The sequence below is a fragment of the Macaca mulatta genome, chromosome 16, assembly GCF_049350105.2.
Source record: "Macaca mulatta isolate MMU2019108-1 chromosome 16, T2T-MMU8v2.0, whole genome shotgun sequence".
Taxonomy (NCBI): Eukaryota; Metazoa; Chordata; class Mammalia; order Primates; family Cercopithecidae; genus Macaca; species Macaca mulatta.
Window position 1 is genome coordinate 62,587,312 of NC_133421.1, and position 22,895 is coordinate 62,610,206.

Below are 22,895 nucleotides of genomic sequence, written 5' to 3' on the forward strand. Positions count from 1 at the left end.
CCTTTGATTGTGTTCTTAATTATTGGCTGTATCAGGAAGCGCTGGGGGAGGGAGGGACCATGGAGAGATTGTTACATTTGGAAAATTTATCTGCAGTATTTGGTTCCCTGATTTCTAGCACCACTTGGAGATAGGGACTGTTCTTTCCAGCCCAGTGTTGAAGGTGAGTGTACAAGAGTATGAACCTGTGCAGAGGAAAATAGGCCAGCCCCTCCTTGTTCCTTAGCTCCAGATGGGCTGTTAGAAGGGTGTGGGATCTCACATGCCCATGTGTCCTAGGTCATCTGAGCGTGACAAGAGAAATCACTTTGTTTTTGTTTTGTTTTATTTTTTAGAGATGGAGTCTTACTCTGTCGCCCAGGCTGGAGTGCAGTGGCACGATCTCAGCTCACTGCAAGCTCCACCTCCCAGATTCAAGCTATTCTCCTGCCTCAGCTTCCCAAGTAGCTGGGACTACAGGCATGCACCACCATGCCTAGCTAATTTTTGTATTTTTTGTTTTTAGTAGAGATGGGGTTTCACTATGTGTTGGCTAGGCTGGTCTCGAACTCCTGACCTCAGGTGATCTGCCTGCCTCATCCTCCCAAAGTGCTGGGATTATAGGCATGAGCCACTATACCGCCCAGCCAGAGGAACTACTTTGTACCAGCAATAAACTTAGCTTGTAGTACTGTTGCTTTTATCAGTCCGGTGTGGGCTCCTCTTGAAAAATAGGGCCTACGGCCGGGCGCGGTGGCTCAAGCCTGTAATCCCAGCACTTTGGGAGGCCGAGACGGGTGGATCACGAGGTTAGGAGATCGAGACCATCCTGGCTAACATGGTGAAACCCCGTCTCTGCTAAAAAATACAAAAAAAAACCTAGCCGGGCGAGGTGGCAGGCGCCTGTAGTCCCAGCTACTCGGGAGGCTGAGGCCAGAGAATGGTGTGAACCCGGGAGGCGGAGCTTGCAGTGAGCTGAGATCCGGCCACTGCACTCCAGCCTGGGCGACAGAGCGAGACTCCATCTCAAAAAAAAAAGAAAAAAATAGGGCCTAAATTCTCATACTTCTCTTTCTCAAGCTTAGAATTTTCTTTGAAGAAATCTGTCACTTAAAGTAAAGATTAATCTGCACTGACCTTGTCCTGAGAGTAGAGTCCAAAGAAACTGGAATCTGGTCAAGGATAAATAACTTAACTCTCCAGTCTCTATAAAGCTACTACCTCAGCAAAGCAGCAAACCAGGCTTCACTAAGGAAGACTGATGTTTTCACAGCAGCTGTTAAATGTTTTTTTGTGTTTTTTTTGAGATGGAGTTTTGCTCTTGTTGCCCCAGCTGGAGTGCAATGGTGCGATCTCAGCTCACTGCAGCCTCCGCCTCCCAGGTTCAAGTGATTCTCCTGCCTCAGCCTCCCAAAGTACCTGGGATTACAGGCATGCACCACCACACCTGGCTAATTTTGTATTTTTAGCAGAGACAGGGTTTCACCTTGTTGGCCAGGGTGGTCACGAACTCCTGACCTCAGGTGATCCCCTGCCTTGGCCTCCCAAAGTGCTGGGATTATAGGTGTGAGTCACCATGCCCAGCCTGTTAAGTGTTAACTATGGAAACAAAGATATATATGCTTAGGGAAGAGACAGCCCTGGTGTCTCTCATCAACCACTCTCATCATGCTACTTAGTCCCAACCTTTTTGGCTTAAAGTGTACATCACTTTAATTACTGCCCAAGTGAGGTTTGATCACATCCTATTCGCTTGAGCCCTGGATTAAGGCAAAATGAGAAGGGACGTGCTTTGAGCAGGACCCACTGCCAGGGAATATGGAGGAAGGGGAAATAATCCTTGCAGGGTAAGGAAGCAAAGAAATGAAAAAAAAAAAAAGCACATTAGTGGGCAAACAATACATTGATTCCTTTGAATATGTAAAAACAATGCTTCAAATAAACCTTCATCCCACTCCCCTGGATATCTCGGGGTTCTCTAGATAATCCTAAATAGCAGCTAAGCAGTAGCTGCCACCAGAGAGCCAGAGGATGAGTGCAATTTCCATTTCCCCTTGGGATTAAATCCAGCTGAGCAAATGGCCTCCAGATGTGAGGGGCTCGCTGGAAGGACCAGGCAGAGACCATCTGCAGTGTCAGCACTGACCTAGGCACTGGCAGAGCATTAGCCAGATAACCGAAAGTCCCAAGGCTGCAGTGTTACTACCTTGAGCTTTGGAGCAGGCATTTTTCTTTCCTTATCTATCTTCTGTTACTGTTTAAAAATGTTAAAAAAGATAATCATCATTATGAATAAGCTAGAGCCAACTGCAGCGTCAAGAAAAAGCACTCTTTATTTCCGCTCCCCATGGTTTATTTCACAAGAGTGGGTTTGGCGGCAAACCCACTTTGCTGTTTCCAGCTAGACCAGACCCAACGGGATTGTTTTGGGGTGCACAGCGAAATCCACCTTAGCTCAGAAACTGTAAGGCTAACTAGCCAGAGCCCAGAACAACACCACACTTAAATTACTGCTCTAAAAGCCCAGAATAAGGGCCCTAGGTAAGAGAATGAGGACATCTGGTCCCCAAAGGAGAGTAGGTTACTCCATTCCTCTGTTCCCTTTTAGAAATGGAGTAGTTTGTTACTTTCTCTGTGAAGTCCCATAACCACCCAGCATATTTATATGCAGACTAGATGTTAACGGCTCGTTTTCCCTTTGGGTATTTGGTCTCCCTGTTTCATCTTTTTCTCCCCATGAATGACATCAGTGTTGGTACTGTTGTACTGTTAGAGGGTGTGACTTACTGCCATCTTTAGTGCCCCTGTCCAGCTCTGCCATCTCTAGCTGCCCCTTCCCTGCTTTCCCACCTCCCTTTGCCAATCTTGGGACTTCTTTGTATGTTTTTCTCCTTCCTCATTTTCCTCTGGTATTATCATCTAATCTCAGCACTTTGTAATCTAGTACTGTTTAAGCAAGGGTAGCCTGAACTGAGGAGACAAGAGAGCCGAGCCAAGAAAGAGCTCCCTAAGAAAGAAGGCTTTGTCTTCAACAGTGCCCTTTTCCCACCCCTAAGGCTTCTAACCTGCCCCATAGCACTCCTCTTTCAGAGGGCAGAAGAATTAGAGTGCTGGCTGTGTACAGGACCGCCTTTCTTGAGCTCCTCTGGAAGGAGATTGATGTGGCCTCTTGTTACTGAGCAAGTGATTCCTGGGCAGGGAGAGGTGGGGGTGGCGGGGGGTGGGTCTTGCATCAGAACCAGAGATTCCCCTTGACTCCAGTTGCTTTGACAAAAGAGAGAGGTCCTGTTGATGGCAGCGCTGAAAAGCTAGAGGGAGACAAATGAGCCAGTGAGGCGAGCTCTGGAGACTGGTGAGAGTTGGGGCAGGAAGAGGGGGAGACCCCCTAAAAAACTAGCAAGAGGCACACAAGGATGTCTAGAAGGAAGAGCTCCCTTGACTGTGGGGAGGACCTGGGGAAATTGCTTTTCTTCTGTGTTCTTTCTCTCTCACGTTGCTTTGGATGCCAGATGTTGGTAAGGATGTCAGCGTGCCTAGTTGTTTCTGCTTCAGCAGTCAAGCAAGGCAGGTATGAGAAGCAATAAAGCAGAAACAGGAGATTCAAAGTCAAAATGACAAGGTCCTTAATGCATTTTCAGGCACCTATTTTGAGTCATTTTAGCTTTTCCCCCAATTTATCTTTCAGCTTCAATTAAATGGCTCTTCAGCTTCCTATGGTGGCCTTTATAGCCTTCTATGGTCCACCATCCCTATGTTGCCAACACTTTGTATGGTTTAGTTTCTTCTCAAAAAATGCTCCGTCATAGACTTCAGAGAATTGGGTCTCCCTGTGAGAGAAGGCAGGCTGGGCACAGCTGACTTCCTTTCGTCCCTAACGCTGGCTTTGTGGGTGAGTGTCCAGACTTGGATGGTTTGTGTTGTGAGTACTATAGGTGGATGGGAGGAGTCCTTGGAAGCAGAGTGTCCAGTCTTTGTTTCCTTGAACAGGAAGAAAAGTTAGAAGTAAAGAGAGGATGGGCCTTCCCATTGGGGTCCAAGCTGTACCCTTTTCATACAATTTGTCTTTGGGATGAGTTGACTTCCGGTCTTCTCAAGGAGGGGAAGTGGCCAGGCTGTCTTTGATTCAGCTCTTTGGGAACACTTGGACTTGGAGAGAGCCTTGGCTCCTGAAAGCTAGCTCTGTGTTTGACCTCACCTAATAAGGCTGTTACTCCCAATCCCAAGGATAGACAGTTGGAGGGGTGAATTCTTCATACTGAGCTTCAAAAGCCACTTGGCCTGAGTCTTCAGTTAAGGAGGAAGACTGAGCCTCAGCTTCCTGGAGACTTGGCTCTGGGGCTAAGCTGGTCCTTGGCTCAAGCCCTGAAGGTCCTTGTAGTTCTCTGACACCTTCAAGAGTGAAAGTACTGGCTGGCCTGCTTACCTTGGGGCAGGGGATTTTGCTTTCTGGAAAGAAGTGATCCAGAGGCCCATGGACTAAAAGGCATAGTGGTTTTTCAGGAGCTGTGGGGAAAAATTCTCTCTGAGTTGCTGTTAAAGCTAGGAGGCCAGATTCCTCAGGTGGGACTCCAGTTTCCTCCCCAGGACAGATGTCTGCCATGGTACCCTTTATTTTATTTCCTTCTGGATCTGTGATTTCCCATTGGCACAGCTCTGCCATCCTGCTCCCCATGCTGCCTGCTCCTTCGGGGCTGACTTTGAGTTCTGGGTCCAGGGCACCTGACTGGGGCAAGAGCCCTCCTGAGCCTGTGCCTTCCCCAAGGCAGACTACCTCCTGCTCTCTGGGCTTTGCTGCTGCTTTTGAGAAGTGTTCTTCAGTCCCTCCAGGTCCTGCCTTCTGAAGAAACATCTCTCCTTGCCCTTGTGATTCTCGTTCCAGTTCCCTTTCCTCTGCTGCTCCTCCACCCACCTCCCAAGGGCTGATCTCTGCTTTCTTGGCAGAGGGAGCCTCTTCCACTTCCCACAGACACACTTCCACTACCCTGGTCTCCACACTGCCTGCTGCCTCAGAACTTCCTCTGTTGCTGTCAGAAGCATCTGGGGCTGGCTGTGGGGACAGATCCTTGCCATGTTGACTCTCCCAGGGACACACAGCCTCCTGCTGCCTGAAGTCTGCCATCTCTGGCTTTTTCTGAACTGGCACACCTTTGGGCTCTGATTTTTCTGGGGCTCTGCCTTTCTCTTCTTGAGAGTCCCCTTTTCCATCCTGCCTTGACACCCCTTTGACAGGGATTCTTTCAGTAACTTCCCAGGGACAGGTCTCGGCCTTGGCACTTCTGTCAGGTTTATATACACCTGCATCAGGCACATCCCATGGACACACATCAGCGGCCCTGCCCCCAGTGCTGACCAGTCTCTGGGAACTGGCTTTAGGTTGGTCAGGGCGCTGTCTGTTTGGGTGGGAGAAGGAAACTGCTGGGGCAGTGGTCGCCCATGTATAGACAGATTGTAGCTCATGGCTTGTTTTTTCCCCATCTTCGGTGGTGAATTCTTCTGCGTTTGGAGCTGGAGCTTTTTCTTGGGTTATGTGTTCTGGGAAGGAACCTACCTTTGGGTCTTGTCTCAGGTCTGCCTTCTCTGTTGCTTCCAAGGAATGTCCCTCTGCCACTTCACTTCTCATGCTGCTGGGCAAGTCTGAGATCTTGGGCGCCTGAGCAGGGGATTCCCTCAGGTTCTTGTTTTCCCAAAGACAAATAGCTTCCTGTTCTTGACACAGTTTTGCCATCCGTTTTGATGCGTCTTCTCCCAGGGAAGTGAGTCTCCCCTTTTCTAGAGCTTTCTCCCTCTGCTCTGCTGATTCACTCCCTGTCTCTTGGTCCAGTCCCTTCCCAGTAGTTCCTTCATTCACCTCCCAGGGACACATCTTGGCTTTTTCACTGGTAGCAGCTTCCTGTGCTTCCCAGGGACACACCTCACCTGGCCTGCACCCCATATGGTCCAGTTCCTGGAACCCAGCTTTTGGTCCATCAGCATCCAGAGTATCTGGACCCACACTCCCCCAGGGACAAGCCACGTCCCACTCTGGGGTTGGCTTCTGTGGCTTCTCTGGAACAGTAACAGCTGTCTCCCTGGGTCCAAGATCTGCAAAAACCTTTCCTGTATCGTTTGGAGATACCCTAATGGCCTCAGCTCCCAAAGCCCTTTCCTCCCCCGCTCCAGCACCCACCTCCCAGGGACAGATTTCTGCCTTCCCCGCAGTCAGGGTTTCCTCCACATCCAAAGAGCAAATGTCGGCAGCTTTGCTTCCCACACTGCCTGATATCTGGAGAAGGGTTTGGGGTCTCTCTGTGTCTTGAGGATGTGGTTGTGGGGAGAAGCTGCCAGGGTTCACACTCTCCCAGGGGCTGACCGCTTCTTGCTTTTGGATCTGCCCCTCAGGCTTTTCCCAAGCTGTGACATCTTTGATTTCTGATTTTCCAGGCATTTTCTCCTTGTCCTTTTGAGAGTCTCCTCTTCTTGGTGCCTGTGCTGATGTCCATTCCTCTCTTGTTCTTTCATTTACCTCCCAGGGACAGATTTCCACTTTGGCAGGTGTTGCTTCCTGTGCCTCCGGCCTGAGATCTTCCTGTGGACACACCTGTGTTGCTCTGCTTCCTCCATTGCGTAGGAATTGGCCACCAGCTTTGGATGAGGAATTGTCTAGACATGGGCTGGAGGGCCCAGGGACCGTGCTCTCCCTGGGACACACTGACTCCTGCTGTTGACTTAATTTCTGCACTGCTTTCACAGTGTGTTCCCCCATCTCTCCAAAGCTTCCTTTTCTGGAGGCTTTTTCCTTTTGGAGAGATTCTCCACCTGTCCCCAGACTCAGCATTTCCTGCCCCATCACGTTATCATCCAGCTCCCAGGGACAGATCTCTGCTTTCCGGATAGCAGGAGCATCTCCTGCCTCCCACGGACACACTTCAGCAATGCCACTACCCAAACTCCCTGAACACTCTGAACTTCCCGGGGCCTGAATTGAGACTGCTGAGGGGCCCCGGAAATCTGTACTCTCCCATGGACAAAGAGACTCCAAGTCTCCGCCCGGTTTCTGTTCTTTCCAAAAGGTTGCTTTCCTGGTTTTCTGCTTTTCCTGAGGGAGATCCTTCACTACCTCTAGGGCCGGTTTCCCATCCTCACCTCCTTCACTTGCCTCCCAGGGACACAGCTCTGCCTTGGCGATGTCAGATGTATGAGCTTCTGAGCCAGCAGCTTCCCACCCAGGCTTCTCCACCTTCCTGGCCTCCACACTGCCCCCAACCTCAGATTTGTCTCTGATTCTGCCAGGGTCCTGAGGAGCTGACCCAGGGCACAGACCTCCTTGATCGGCACTCTCCCAGGGACACACTGCTTCCTGCTCCCTCACCAGCCTATCTGGCTTTTTCCGCATCATGGGAACCACATCCGTGGGCTCCGATTTTCCGCGGGCCTCCCCGCTCTTTTCTTGGGAGTCACATGGGTCTTGTCTTAGTGCCCTCGACTCAGGGGCTCCTTCACTCATCTCCCAGGGGCAGATTTCGGCCTTGTTGCCACTATCTGGCTGACGTGTTTCTGATTCAGTGACCTCCCAGGGGCATACCTCTGCCACCCTGTGGTCAACACTGCCCAGGGACTGGATGCCAATTTTGGGCAGTTCCTGCCACCCAACAGGGGCGTCCTTTGATTGCTTGACATTTTTGTCCCTGGAAACTTGCCTCAGCGCGGCAAGCCCTGTTTTACCTGCTCTCTCAGCTTTCTGCTCCCCTAGACCCTGGGATGTCCTCCTGCCTCTGTCTTCTTGTTCCCTGCTGCCCTCCTGTTGACAGACTTGGAGCATCCTGCTGGTGTGAGCATTCTGTTGGTTCTGGAGGGACTCCTCATCATCACAGGGGGCAAGAGCGGCCTGCTTACTCACTGCCTTGGGCCGGCCTAGCCTGGGCGATCGAGAGGGTGCCCCCACACTCTCTCCCACAGTCCCGCTGTTCTGCCCCTTGGGACTCTCCTCCACTCTCTCCTTCTCTCTGTAGGTGCTCCGAGAACGGGTCAGAGCTTTAATCGCCAGCCCCAGGCTGCGCATGGAACCCTGCTGAACAGGGGCCTTGAGGCTGTGGGATTTAGGGAAGATCTTGGGCCTGTCTTCGTCCGCATCGTTAGCTTCCCTCTGGTGATGTGCGTCCTCTGCATCCATCTCATTCTCCCCAGCCTTGCTTTTCTCTACTGCAACAGAGAGGGCCCTCCAGAGCCTGGCTCGAGCTGGGGCAGGGGAGTGGTGGCCTTGCTCTGGCCCTGAGGGGCCTTCCTGGGGCACATTTTCTTTCTTGACTGGCAGTTCTGCGTTCTCCCAGGGGCAGATGTAGGTGAGTAAGTTGGGGCTTTGAGGGGGTACTGGGACTGGTGCTGGGGCAGGGACTGGGGTTGGAGCTAGAGCCGGCAGCAGAGCTGGCGCCAAGGTGGAGGTGGGAGATAGCATCCCTGGCTCTCCCAGGCAGGTCCCAGACAGGGTCAAGGTGGGGGTGGAGACCTGGTGCCGGATAGGTGGGTGAGGCAGCCTTCTCCCAGCCTCCTCATGAAGCCTCCCAGAGGCGTGAGAGCTGTCCATGCTGCTGCTCTTGGCAGGGGAAGGTGGAGCTGACAGGGGGGCCCCTCGAGGCCTCTCCAGCCTCCTGGCCGACGGCCTCCGCACCAGGCTGGCCATGGCCGCCTCGGCCTTCTTCCGCTCCTCCCGCTCCTTTGCTTGCCGGTAGGTCTCCTCCAGGTAGGCCTGGCTGGCCATGAGCAAGGCCTTTTCCCTGGAGCCAGCCACACTGAGCGACTTCTGCAGAGAGGCGGGCCGGGCTCTGGGTAGCCTCTCTCCCACCGTCAGGTTGTGGGCGCTGGCTGACCTGAAGCCCAGGGCAGGGGGCCCCTCCACCGCCCTGCTCTCTGTTCGAGAGGCCTTCTTAGCCAGTTTCCTCCTCAGCAGTGAGTCAAGAAGAGGCGGGTCCTGCTCCCTGCGCTGGTCATAGGTGCTGCGGGACTTGCGCAGAGCCGGTGTCCCCTCCGGTTCCTGGAGGCTGGAGCTGAGGAGCCGGCGGCGGGAGGAGCCGGGCAGGCTGCCACGGCCTGGGGAGCCTGAGTCCCGGGAGTGCTGCCTGGCCAGGGCCTCGGGGAATTCCGCCAGGTACCTCATGAAGGAGCGGCCCAGCCCCTGGCGTGAGCTGCCACGCTTTTTGGGCAGGTGGGGGTTGTTTGCAGCCATTTCTTTGGTTTTATGGACCTCCAGCTGGGCATAGAGCTTCTTCAGCTCGTCCTGTGGGGCGGCAGGAAGGAAAGCAGGGCTGCAGGTGAGCTCTCTCCATCCTCTGGCTGTCTGTTAGTCTGCCCTTAATTAGACCTTTTTCCCTGAGGGATCTCTTTCCATCAAGCTGTATCTCATCCCTGCTTCTAAAACTCTCAGAATTCACCTCTTTGTTCCTGTGAGACCAGTTGCCAACCTGAGTCCCAGCCAGATCCATTCAGCTCAGAGGGCTCAGATGTACCCCCTTCTCTGGGGCATTGTGGTCTGGTGAGAAGTCAGTAGCCTGGGGACCCTCAATATGCTGTGTGCCTGGAGGCTGTTTTCATGACCCCTCCCTCTGAGCCTCTGGATCTTCTGTAAAGCAATGTTACCTGGGTGACCAGTGTTAACTTCCTTAAGAGCATTATATAAGATTGATGAGACTAGTGGGTGTGAAATGTGCAGTGTTCAGGTGTAAGTGATGGAACAGGGCTTTAAAAGTCTTCTGTTCTGGGTTTCTCCCCAGACCCAGCATAGGGGCCACAGGTTGGCTTGTGTTCCAGAAAGTGGAGAGTCGAGGTGGAGCTGTCCCTCCATACTCCCTGGCCCTTCAGCTGGATTGGGGTCTCAGGATGCAGGGCAGGCAGAGCTTAGAGGCTGAGGACACAAGGGGGAAACAGGCAGAGGCAGCTGGGACAAGGAAGGACTCGGGAGATGCGGAGGACTCTGCTTTGTGAGCCTGTAAACAAGTCAGGTGTGAAGAGGGCCCCAGTAGAGGTGGAGGGGTTCACCACAATGGTTCCTAGACTCTGGATTATATAAAACAATGGGCTTAGATTATCAGCTCTCCTTATATCTTACCCACTGAGCCTCTTGTTAGGGTTCTGGTGACTATAATGATACCCTTGAGCACATAAATTAAAATAAGCATGCTCTTCCAGTGTAGACCCAGGAAGAACTTCCTCTCTCTAAGACCTGTCAGGTCCAGGGAAAGGGGATCCTGGTGGCCACCTGAACTACCCAACCCCACAGCTGTCCCTAGGTACCAACCAGCCTGCTTTGCTGGGGGCTGAGGATTTTTTTTTTTTTTTTTTTTTGAGACGGAGTCTTGCTCTGTCACCCAGGGTGGCGTGCAGTGGTGTAATCTCAGCTCACAGCAACCTCAACTTAGCAGGCTCCAGTGATCCTGCCTCCTGAGTAGCTGGGACCACAGACATGCACCACCATGCCCGACTAATTTTTGTATTTTTAGTAGAGATGAGATTTTGCCATGTTGGCCAGGTTGGTCTTGAACTCCTGACCTCAAGTGATCCGCCTGCCTCGACCTCCCAAAATGCTGGGATTACAGGCATGAACTACTGTGCCCGGCCAGCTGAGGGATTTCTTAGTCTGCTACCGACCTGATGCCCCTGCTGAGTGAGAGTGAAGGATGTGAGGGAGTAGGGCTCTACTCTCGGCCCTGCCTCTAGCTTGCCACATGGCCTGAGCCTCCAGGATCTCATTCTGGAGCTTTGGGGTCTTCTCACTTGGGTGTGTGTGGCCTCCTTTGAATAGAGTCAGGGGAATCAGTTTAGGCCAGTGGTGGAGAAGGGAGAGGGCAGGTCTTGGAGGGAAGAGGACTTGCAGTGGCACATAGCCCAGGTGGCAGGGCCCAGTCCTTCCTCTGCCCCGTTGCTAAAAGCTAGCATTGAAAGGAGGCAGAGAGGGTGGCACATACCCGAATGTCTCCAGGGTCCAGGCTGCGCTCGCTCCAGGCTGAGGCGATGCTGCTGCCGAGGTAAGAGCCCGAGTGCTGCAGGTCCAGCTCGTCCTCGCACACCTCATCCACCATCTCCTCTCGGGGAGGAGCCCCCAGCTTCCAGAACTGGCAGGGGAGCATATGAGTGGGAAAGAGACTCACCCTGGCTCCCTGTCCACTCCTGCACTCACCAGCCCTGTGGAACGCACCCTTACTTTATGACACTTCACCCCCTTCTCTGATTTGGAATTCTGGGGATCTTTAGAGTTTTACTCCCCTCATCCTCCCTGACCTTCTCTAGCTCAGAGAGCGGGGTGGTTCCAAGTCCCTGACCCTGCAATTCCTAGTTGGGTCCTTCAGCTCTCCCACCACTCTCTGTGTACCTGCTTCTGAGTAGATTTTCAGAGTGTGCTAACCTTCCAATTGCAGGAGGGAGCCCCTCCAGCCCTGGCTCTTCTTTCCCTTGTCCAGGAACTGGAAGCAGAGAGTGTCTCCACTCAAGTCGGCTCCTAGCTTAGGGCCCCTGGCACTCTGCTCACTCACCCAGCAACTTCTGTCGTCCTCACCCTGGCCTGCAGAGGGCACTGCGAGACAACAGCTCCACAGTGCCCCAGACAGAGGGGCTGGGGTCGGCCTCACAGGCAGGAGGGGAGGGCCTTACCTTAGGGATGAAGATCAGAGCCAGCGTGGTGGTGACGGTGCTGTGGGTGTGGAAGAAGAAGAGGAGGAGGGTCCAGTCCGGGTGCAGGGAGGGAACCAGCACAAACCTGGGGCGGGATGGGGGCACAGGTCATTACTACAGGTGGGAATGGCCTCTTCCACTTCGCCTTCTCACTGGCGTTTCACCCCAGCCCTAGCCCTGATATCCTTAGGATGAGGGGGCATTCTGTCCTCTCCTGCTGTCTCCAGGATTTAGGTCCTACCTCAATCCTGTTAATCCCCACCTCCAAGAAGCCCTCCCAGACTACTCCAGCTCACTTTCTTTGGCTGTGTATAGCACGGACCTGTGCTCCAGACTCTTAGGCCCACTCTGTGGGTTAACTGCCTCCACCACAGGGCCTGGTCCTTATGGACACACTGCTGCTCTTATGGCTGAGGAGTAAGGAGAGAAGGCAGGGAGGACTGAGCATGCATGGAAAGGGGTATGTTGGGGTGCTGGAGAGGTGCTTTGGGAGGGGTGATGAGTTAGGAGGAAGGTCCTCTTCCTCCTCTTGTGTGTTGGGGGCCTCCTCACCTGGGCCAGGCATGGAGTACAGAAGGAACATCTGGGGGGTAGGGAGAAAACCAGAAGTGGGGGCCTTCCTCAAAGTGCTGAGGCATAGCAGTGTCGCCAGGATGGCATGGGATGGGGGCACCTCACCTGTGAGAGGTGAGGAGTGGTGTTAGAGTGGAAGGGGGTGTGGGTAGGGGGGTCCGTCCTCACCTCGCCGTGTGGAAGGCAGTGGAAAGCAGCAGCTCATTGTGCAGGGCAATGCCCATGTAGCGTGGCTCGTGGAAGGCCGAGAGCACAGCCCGTGTGGCGTAGCAGAGGAAGCTGCCCCAGCACAGAAGCAGCAGCTCAGCTGCAGGGAGGGAGAGAGCCAGCACTGCCTCAGCAGCCGTCCCACCCCTTTCTCTGAAGGATGTGCTGGGGGGAGCCTGGGCCAGGGGTCTGGGGAAAAGACAGGAGAACCAGAACAAGAGAATCCCTGAGGCACAGAGTCAGGGACTAGCGGAAGGCTGGGCTCAGCAGAAGCAGCTCACCCACAACCATGATGTAGTCCCAGCGGTCGTGGTGACAGAGGTAGAAATGGCGGCCAGTGGGAGTGTGGCTTCGGATCACCAGAGGTGCGTGCTGGATGCCTCGCTCCAGGGCACCCACGGTCCACACAGCCAGGAAGCCCAGCACGGGTAGCAGGAGCAGCCCCAGGCGCCGCAGCAGCCGCCCGCTGCTCAGAAGGGCGCTCCGCTGGGCCGTTCGAGACAGAAAGAGCTGCAGCACTCTGCGAGAGTTAGAATACACAGGGTGGATGGCAGAGACCTGGGTGGACCGCGAAGAGGGCACCAGCACCCTGGTGTCTGTCCATTGCTGCCCTCTCCTCCACACAGGTACTTGTCCTTCCATCCTTTTTGTGATTTGCTGCCTCTTGCTACCCCCGCAAAAAGTAACATGGAGGACAAGGCTATGGTGATGGGAGTTGGCCTTGGGGGTACAGGGGAGTGGGGCTGGCAAGAGTCTGGCTTTGAAAAACACCATTCCATGAGTGAGCTGGGGTGGTCTGGAATGAGCAGCATGAGGGCAAAGTCTGTCCCAGGCCGTACCTGTAAAGCTTGAGTATGATGGTGCCGTAGACAATGGCAAAACCCAGCAGCCGCACCCAGCGAAGAGCGATGCAGCGGAATACACTGGGCTTGAAGTATAGGATGAAGACCTGGTGGAAGGGGCAAAAATCTCTGCTCTCCACTGTGCTTCTGCTGTGGGCCAGGCCTATGCTAAGCACACTGTGGATCCTCCCAACACCCCCACAATAGGGCCATCACCACCTTCATTCTGCAGAGGAACAGCTGAAGTGTCAAAGAGGTTAGGTAACTTGCCCTAAATCACACTGCAAGTCACAGAGCTCTTTTAAGCCTGGGGCTCCAGAGCTCATAGAGCTTATCATTTGTGGGTATGAGTAGGGGAAATCTGTGGTCTCTGAATCCCCTCCAGAGGGCAGAGAAGAGGAAGGGTTCTGGGGCTTGGAGGGTGCCAGGTTTTGGCTGTGGGGGATGCTGGAAGGTGGGGCCAGCCTCTGGCCACAGACTCACAGGAAAGTAAAGCAGCAGGAATCCAAAAAGGACAGTTTCCAGCAGGACCACTCCAGATGCCCAGATCCTCTGTGAAGCAAGGAGAGAGGCATATGAGCAGAGTCTGGACGATGGTTCTAGAGGCTCTCAAGCCTATGTGAAGGGTAACTCAGTGGCCCTGAGCTAAGGCTTCACCCTGTAACACTGGCTCTGCCCTCTCTACCCATAGCCATGCCCCCTGTCACCCCAGGCTCAACTCCACTGGCACTAAACATGGCTAAGGCCAAGGTTTCACATCATCCCCCCACACACATCCCTGTGTTCCTCCCAGTCCCACTTAGGGCCTTGCTGCAGACCTAGGCTCAAATCAGAGGCTGCTGGAGCTGGAAGGGATCTTACTCATTCCTCAAGCATTGCGTCAGGCTGTTCCCTTGTCTAGAACAGGGTACCCCTTCTTGGCTCAGTAAGTGTCCAGTTAACCTTCAAGCCTGGCTCATGTCACATCCAGAAAGTCTTTCCCATGCCATCTTAGGCAGAATGACTTTCTATAAGCTCCCACGGCAGCTGACAGACACCTCCATCCTTGCCCCCATCTCACTGTGCTGTCATTTTATTTACATGTCTGCTTCCTCCATTAAACTGGGAGCTCCATGCGAGCCCAGATCACTTCCTCTAGAGCCTAGGCAGTGTTTTGCTTAGAGTAGATACTCAACTGGCATTTATTGAATCAAGTTCAATGCCCTTATTTTACAGATGAGAAAGCAGGTCCAAGGCGGAGAAATCATTTGCATCATGCTACATAGTGAGTTAGATTTAGAATCGAGATTAGAACCAATTTCTCCTAAATTCTGGTCTTAGGTAATCTCAGGTCTCCTGTTGAGACAGGTCGGACATGTGTGCAGGAGGTGTAGGGCCTTCCTTGCCTTGTTCCGGCGGCAGCGGTAGGAGACCAGCATGCTCAGGAAGATGGCCAGCATGCAGCAGGCCTGGCAGGCCAGCACGGCAGCCCGCAGAGCCACGGCCTCTTCCACCAGGCACGGTGTGGCATCCATGCAGCTGGTGCAGCCCTCAGGACATGGCAGGCACCGCAGCAATCTCCCAGATCTGCCTTCTGGGGACCCGAATTGCCCGGTAGTCTGGAAAGCACTCTCCTCTAACCCTATAAAGAATAAGATGGGTGCAGGGAGAGGGGCCCAGCTAGAGCATCCTGACATCCCAGCCTTTTCTCCTGATAGTCACCACAGCCCTCTCCCTGTTCTCCTGTGATCTGGGGCTCCAGGGACAAGTGGGAATGGGTGCTTCCTTGGGATGGAAGAGTACCAGGAAGAGGTGACACCAGGCTAGGGCTCCTTGAGAGGTCAACTTGCATCATATTTGCATGTTATAAGCTCATACTCAGAAGGTGCAGACACCCCCACACTGCAACCTGCTTGCCTTTCCTGCCTCTCTCAACCTTCTGCTCTTGCCCCACAAGTTCCCTCCCAGTGTCTCACCCCAATCTGGCTTTCTTCCCCAGATGTACCCACCCAACCAGCCTCTCCTGTAAAACGCATGTCTGGCCCCCATCACACTTACATACCCTCAGAGGGGCTTGCCCCGTAGAATCCAGGTCGGCAGCGGCAGAGGTAGCGGCCAAGAACAAAGCCCTGACTCTCCAGGGGGACACACTATGGGGACAACAAACACAGTATGTGTTTATGTGGGGCTATCTCTGGAAGAAATTTCCCTCCTGGGAGAGATGGAGGGTCCATCTACCTCCCTATCCATGGGACTCGTGTCCACACTAGGGAATCCCTCCAGAAGCCCTCTCTAGCTCTTGGGAAGCCTTCCCTCTGTGGAAACCCTACCTGGCCCCTGCTGTTTTCTCTCTTCCCAAAGAGATCCTAAGCGAAGAGCCCAGGGAGAAATCACCCTTTTGTTCAGACCGGCAGTGACAGGAGCCTCATAAGACCCATTTCCTAGTGCCCAGCTCTTGCTAGGGCAAGGTACTGCGGGAGATGGAAGTAGGGAAAGTTCTGAGCCCAGCCATGCCTTGTGTGCCTACATCCTACTTCAAAGGGTCCCCATCAGCTTCCATCTTTGGCACACAAATAGACTGGAAAGGCCCCCACAGAGGAGCAGCTTCCTTCATCAGGGACCATCTGGCTTTGGCACAGGACTGTTTTTCCCAGCCTTAATGCCAGGCTAATGCCAGGCTGGTGGGATGCCAAGGCCAGCCTTTATTCCACCTCCTCCTATTGATGTTTGCCCGGCAGGGGACAGAGCAGACCTCAGAGCCAGGCAGGGAATATGAGCAAATGAGGTCAGATCTATTGTAGGGAGTGGCTGGGAACAGACATCAGTGATGCAAAGGAAGGGGTTAACCTTGGAAGATTCTATATCAAGCCCCTGACCTCACCTAGTAGGGTTAGTGTGTGGTGCTTGTGAAGCTGTGGTCCAACTTCCCCTCTTGCTTGGACCACCGAACTACACTCTGTTCCTGCCACAGTCTGTACAATTAGACAAACACGCACCTAGAGAAGTGCATGTGTCTGGGTTAAACAGTGAACTGGATGGTGGGAGTCCTTTTCCATCCCTCCACCTCTAGCTGCAGACACATGTTCCCTGAAGAGCAGTAGGACCACCTGTGCACACAGAACAATATGCCTGCCAGCCCCAGCAGGTCACAGGGCTCGCTCTGGCTTCAGCTCAGCTCAGGAACAAGCATGCAGTGATTGTAACCATGGAGTGGGTGAATTCACTAGCCTCCCAGTTTCCCAGTACTGGGTTTGCATGATTACCAGCCAGTGCTCTCCATCATTGTGAGTCACCTGCACCCATAGCTTTGAATTGACCTGCATCTGGCCCAGGTTCCATCACATTCACCGGTCCCAGGCCTCTTCGAGCTCCTTGGTTGGTTAGATTCCTCCTACACCCCAACCAGCAATTCCATTTATTTCAGCAATATGGAATATCCTTTTGTAGACAGACCAATGGAACATCCTTTGTGGGCCAAGAGGAGCCCAGAGCTGTGTTACATGAAGAATGTGTTCCCGGGGAAGGAAAGGAGATAAGTAACTGAGGCTCAGGAAGTCACCCTGGGGAGGGGTCCTGGAGCACTGAGTACCAGAAAGGAGAGCAGACAGGAAGGAACACTGAAACTTCAAAGGAGTGAGGGCAAGAGTAGGGGGAATAGGGGAAGGGAGGGCAGGCTGTAGGTAACCTGACTTTTTAAAAGCCTGGTATCTCACCTCTGCCAATCACTAGGAACTCCCCTTAGCCCTGAGATGCTGGGGTAGCTTTGTCTGCTGCTGCTGGGAGCTGCGTGGTGGCAGTGATGGGAAAAGGGGAGGGAGGCAGGACTCTAGTAGTGCCCCCCCCATCCTCCTCATCCTTACCTGGGTGCTGTTGAGATCACACAGGTGTGTGTTAGAGTACCAGCCTGGGCCACTTGCACACTGATTGATGTCCACACTCTGGAGATCTACGTCCATCTGCACCTGCCCCCTACGGCAGTGAATTGACAATTAGGAGCACAGTGATGGATGCCAAAGTGGATGTGTGTCCCTGGGCGTTGTTGGGGCCCAGAAAACGATGCTCCAAATTATGGCACTTTGGCATGCTGAGGACTTTGAACTAAAGGAGATTAGAAGGGCTCAGAAGTAAGGTATCTCCGACCTTCTCCTTCCCTCTTGTCTCACATCCCTCTTTCTCCCCGCTGAAGTGAGTTCTAGAAACCAGAATTCCCCTTCCCCAAGGCAGGTCATAGACACTAGAATCCCCCTCCCCCAGAGCGAGATGTAAAACCAAGAAATATTACTCTCATCTTCCCCTACCTTTCTGTGTAGGAGCTGGTCATAAAGAAATTCTCTGGCCTGCCTTGACTGATACTAAGTAGGTCATATGACCCTCATTCCAGAGGGATCCTGCCCTCTACCTGGGAGGAAGGATGCTACATAGACAGGCCAAGAGGAAGCTGAACAGAGGCCTGGCTGAGTTTCCCTACTTAGTCTACCACCATTAGATCATAGCCTTTTTTGTCCAATCACAGTTCTACAGGGCTGACCATGCTTCATGGAATCTAAGCATAACAGTGAACAATTTTCCCTGAGTCTATTTTTTCTTTTTTTCTTAGACACACAATCTTGCTCTGTTGCCCAGGCTGGAGTGCAGTGGCATGATCATAGCTCACTGCAACCTCCACCTCCTTGGTTCAGCTGATCTCCCACCTCAGCCTCCCAAGTAGCTGGGACTGCAGGCTTGTGCCACCATGCCTGGCTAGTTTTTAAAAATTATTTTTAGTGGAGACAAGTTTTGGTCATATTGTTCAGGCTGGTCTTGAACTCCTGGACTCAAGCCATCCTCCCACCTGGGCCTCCCAAAGTGCTGGGATTATATGTGTAAGCCACTGAGCCTCTGCCACTGGGTCTTCATTTCTGAAGGCTCCTGTGTCATGTAAAACTTTGGCTAAATAGGCGGGGTGCAGTGGCTCACACCTGTAATCCCAGCGCTTTGGGAGGCCAAGGTGGGTAAATAACCTGAGGCCAGGAGTTCGAGACCAGCCTGGACAACATGGAGAAAGCCTGTCTCTACTAAAAATACAAAAATTAGCCGGGCGTGGTAGCTCATGCCTGTAATCCCAGCTACTCGGGAGGTTAAGGCAGGAGAATCACTTGAACCCAGGAGGCAGAGATTACAGTGAACCAAGATCGCGCCACTACACTTCAGCCTGGTGACAGACCGAGAGGCAATCTCAAAAAAACAAAACAAAACGAAACAAAAAACGGCCAGGAGCGGTGGCTCACCCCTGTAATCTCAGCACTTTGGGAGGCCGAGGCAGGTGGATCATGAGGTCAAGAGATCGAGACCATCCTGGCCAACATGCTGAAACCCAGTCTCTACTGAAAATACAAAAATTAGCTGGGCGTGATGGCATGCACCTGTAGTCCCAGATACTCAGGAGGCTGAGGCCGGAGAATTGCTTGAATCCGGGAGGCGGAGGTTGCAGTGAGCTGAGATCATGCCACTGCACTCCAGCCTGCCAACAGAGAGAGACTCCATCTCAAACAAAAGGAAAAAAAAAATAAATTTGTCATGCCTTTCTCTTGTTAATCTGTCTTTTGTTATAGGAGTGTTGTGACCCTTATGATGAGTGAGGAAAGGGATCACACTTTTCTGCCCCTACAGGCACTAGATCTGGGGACAACGCAGTCTTTGCAAACTTTAGCCCAGCACCTGCAGTGTGTGCGAAGGGCATGCGTGCATTCCATTTCTCCAGTATTATGAATGTTCACTGTCTCTGTGGACAACAATTTTATTTCTACCAGGTTGTTCTCTCCACCCCTCAGCTTTTTGATATCCTATCATTTCCTGGTTTCTATCAAGGAGTAGAGAGAGGGCACATGTCAAGACATGGCAGGAGCCATGATGATCTCTGAAGAGGATTTTCACACTTCCTCATGCATGTACACATGCACACACACAGAGATCAGCTCAGCTGTTAACCATCTCCTCTCTCTGCCCAAGCCAGGTCTGAATTGATCACAGCAAAGGAGATATGAAATTGAGGAGCCCTGACCTGGCACTGCCTGGACCAGCAGCTCCCCAGTCTCTGCTCTGGGCTGAGCTGGCAAGGAGCCAGGCTGCATGCTGGCAGGAGGGGAATCCTGCTGGGAACAATGAATGGGGACACAGAGCTGGAGAAGCAGTGTTGACTGTTGAATGCCCTGCAGTCCTGGGCTCAGTTGCTGCTCCCTTCCCAATAGGACCCTCAATCCTTCTTTCCTGTGGTTGAGGGAGGAGGTAAGTTACTGAAGGAGAATCACAAGCTTCTGCTTGGCAGGATAGTAGGGCCGCTTGGTGTAAAGAGTTGGCCCTGGGGACTCAGCCAGCTCCTTGGCAGAAAGAGCTTTGATTCCAAGCCCCCTCAAGAGTTTTCCTTCCGCTGGGCATGGTGGCTCATGCCTGTAATCCCAGCACTTTGGGAGGCTGAGGCAGGCAGATCACCTGAGGTCAGGAGTTTGAGACCAGCCTGGCCAACATGGTGAAACCCCGTCTCTACTAAAAATACAAAATTAGCCAAGCGTGATGGTATGCACCTGTAATCTCAGCTACTCAGGAGGCTGAGGCAGGAGAGTCATCTGAACCTGGGAGGCTGCGGGTGCAGTGAGCTGAGGTTGCACCACTGCACTACAGCCTGGGTGACAGAGTGAGACTCTGTCTCAAAAAAAAAAAAAGTTTTCCTTCTCCTGGGAAGCCTCATTGTACAGCTCTCAATTGCTAGACAGCAGCAGGTTGAACCCCTGGAGTGCCCACCCGGCTCTCCTCTGACAAGCCTGGTGCATAGATTGTCACTGTCATCCACACCAAGACCTCTCCTACCTCTTACACTCCCTCCTCAGGCCTGGGGGGCCAAGACCTCTGCCTGTCTATACTGTCACATCTCTTTCTTTTCTTTTTTTTTTTTTTTTTTTGAGACAGAGTTTTGCTCTTGTTGCCCAGACTGAGTGCAATGGTGCAATGTCGGCTCACCGCAACTTCTACCTCCTGGGTTCAGGCTCAAGCGGTTCTCCTGCCTCAGCCTCCAGAGTAGCTGGGATTACAGGCATGCACCACCACATCTGCCTAATTTTGTATTTTTAGTAGAGACGGGGTTTCTCCATGTTGGTCAGTCTAGTGTCGAACTCCCGACCTCCAGGTGATCCATCCGCCTCGGCCTCCCAAAGTGCTGGGATTACAGGCGTGAGCCACCACACCCGGCTATACTGACATATCGCTACACACATGTGTATACCTGCATATAGATGTATGCTACATGTGTATACCTATTTGTATATGCACAGGCTCACAGACATTCCTGCATGTGCTCAAGCACATAAACCCAGATAAATATGGATTGATTTATACACATGTACACTCATACCTGTATGTGTTAATAGTTACAGATTCCCAGAGCCGACTGTGAGTACACACAGCTGAGTACAAACACCCACATCTGTGTGCCCTCCAGGCATGCACATGTTTGTGCCAAATGGTCCATGCACAGCTGAGGGGACCTGTACTTCCTTCTCCTACATCCCCACACACACATCAAATCCTGCACAAACCCACTTACCTGACCTCTGGGCTTAGGTCTGGCTTGAGTCCATAGAAGGTGGCAGAGAGTGTGATCAGCCAGCCAGGTCGGAGCCGTTCTTCCTGGCATTCCAGGAAAGGAGGAGACAGCCTCACCTGCTGTGTGTTCCCCACATATCCATCTGCCCGTGGCCACTTGGGGCTGCCAAGGCTCCCTAGGTCATTGGTCAACACCCGCTTCTTCAGGGCAGGGGTGTCCAGGTCCCCAGGTGGGTTCTCCTCCTGCACCCAGTTCCCAGACAAGTCCTGAAGGATGGTTTCCTCCCCAGTCCGGGTGGCCTGCAGGGCCAGCTGTAGGTGGCTGGCCCCTGGTGGAGGGTTAAAGGTCAGCAAAGCCCTGTACACCCTTGGGTCCCCCTCGGCCATGCTGCGGACCAGTGCCTGGTACCATTCCACATCCTCCTCCACACTGGACTCACGGATGTCGTTGGCTTGCAGCAGCATGTTAAGAAAATTGGCGGCCTGGGCAAGGGTGCCCGCTGCTCCCTGTAGGATTGGGGGGAGCCCTGGCATGGCTCCTGCCCCACGCGCTTCATAGCGCTCACTGCAATTCGCCTGTGACAGCTGCTGGGCATCTCCGGAGTAGAGATAAGTGAGGGCGGCCTCAGCCCCCTCTGGGGGTACCCTCATGGGCACAGATCCTGGCTTGACTTGGGAAGACAGAGGGGGCAGAGAGCGGAGGGGCCGCGGACCCCCCAGAGCCCAGTCACAGATGAAACAGCAGCCCAGCAGCCCCCATACAGTAGGGGGCATGACCGCTCCCCTGGTGCCCATCCTTGGGACAGCTCTCAGGACCCTGGGATCCAGGCTCAGGAGAGCCCAGGCAGAGGCTGGCTGCAGTCTGGGGGCTGTCTGCCTCCACGCTTCCTATGCTGGCATTCGCTTTTCCTCTCTCCCTCTCCCTCTCACGCTGGTGCTGGCTCGCCTGCTTTTTTCTTCTCTAACGTCACCAGCTGGCTTCTGGATGTAGGTATGAGGGCCCTGCCCCCTCCTCTCTCAGTGCGGCCCACTGTCTCAAACCTCTTAATCCTGGCACCCAACTCTTTCCTCCCCTCCTATCCAGTATCCAGGCTCCCTCCATCCCCCACCCACATCTGCTCCAGAGAGAGAGATGGGAGGGAAGGGGAGACGAAGGCACCAGTTGTGCTCTTTCTCCCTCTCTCCCTCCCTCTGCCTGCCCTTTGCTCCATTAGGAGAAATGGGCAAATCCAGGATGGGGCGCCATAGCAACCGTAGATGAGCTTGTGCCCCTCTCTCCACCCCTCTGCTCCACTCAAGCTCCTGGCAGCAACTGCAACAGGCACACTAAGGGGCCAAGCTGCATCTCCTGGCAGTCTGCTCTGGCTGCCTGCACCCCCGTGACCCCGTGCTGCTGAGCCGGGATTTGAGAATTGGGATGCCGAGGGTAGGAAAGACAGCCTAATAGTACCGTAATCGGTCTTTGTACAGACTGAGGCAGCTTATAAAGTGCTTTTCATGTGCTTTATCTGAATGAATCTTCCCCACAGCCATGTAAGGTGAATATTCTTATCCCCATTTCACAGATGCAGACACTGAGACTCACCCGAGGTCACAAAGCAGCTCACTCAGAGACTTACACCCAGAGCTCTGACTCCCCTACATTGCCCACCCAAACCACCACCATCACCATTACTCAGCCTCAGGGACTATAACAAAGCCTCCTTGCAGAGGGGTCAAGGGACTTCCCTAGAACCACAGTGGTGTTGTTTGTGACAGAGCTGGAGACTCCACCCAGGTGTCCGCCCCACAACCCAGGCCTCCTTCTGAACCGCAAAGTCGACAAGCACAGCGGCAATGGTGGCGGGAGAGAGGCGGGCATGGAGAAGACAGTGAACACAGTTTTGCCTCTACTTCTTAAACCTTCATTTTGTCATTCTAAGTTCTACCTTTTTTTTTTTTTTTTGAGATAGATTCTTTCTTTGTCCACCCAGCTGGAGTGCAGTGGCGTGATCTCGGCTCACTGCAACCTCTGCCTCCTGGGTTCAAGCGATTCTCCTGCTTCAGCTTCCTGAGTAGCTGGGACTACAGGCATGTGCCACCATGGTCGGCTAATTTTTTTTT

The 22,895-nt window shown here is 53.3% G+C and overlaps 1 protein-coding gene across 2 annotated transcripts; it reads right to left on the reverse strand.

Moving 5' to 3' along the window:
- Window positions 1-2,294: 2,294 nt before the first annotated feature.
- Window positions 2,295-21,754, reverse strand: GPR179 (G protein-coupled receptor 179). Of its 2 annotated transcripts, none has more exons than XM_001081991.5 (11): window positions 20,794-21,754; window positions 17,078-17,186; window positions 15,280-15,367; window positions 14,624-14,859; window positions 13,722-13,790; window positions 13,236-13,345; window positions 12,678-12,916; window positions 12,358-12,496; window positions 11,596-11,701; window positions 10,914-11,060; window positions 2,295-9,229 (listed from the first exon to the last, which is right to left on the reverse strand). In XM_001081991.5, exons 1-11 carry the CDS (start codon window positions 21,585-21,587, stop codon window positions 4,187-4,189), a joined length of 7,080 nt encoding a protein of 2,359 aa, XP_001081991.3. In that variant the 5' UTR covers window positions 21,588-21,754; the 3' UTR covers window positions 2,295-4,186. The 2 variants fall into 2 exon arrangements, with proteins under 2 accessions (XP_001081991.3, XP_077827459.1); XM_077971333.1 differs by having other exon boundaries at window positions 17,078-17,179; window positions 20,790-21,361.
- Between the last annotated feature and the right edge of the window lie 1,141 nt (window positions 21,755-22,895).

Coding starts and splice junctions, on each gene's coding strand:
- GPR179 (XM_001081991.5), bottom strand. CDS start 21,587: ATGGGCACCAGGGGAGCGGTCATGCCCCCTACTGTATGGGGGCTGCTG. Junction 14,860..15,279: donor CGGGGCAAGCCCCTCTGAGG/GTATGTAAGTGT, acceptor TATTCTTTATAG/GGTTAGAGGAGAGTGCTTTC. Junction 12,497..12,677: donor GGACTACATCATGGTTGTGG/GTGAGCTGCTTC, acceptor CCCTCCCTGCAG/CTGAGCTGCTGCTTCTGTGC.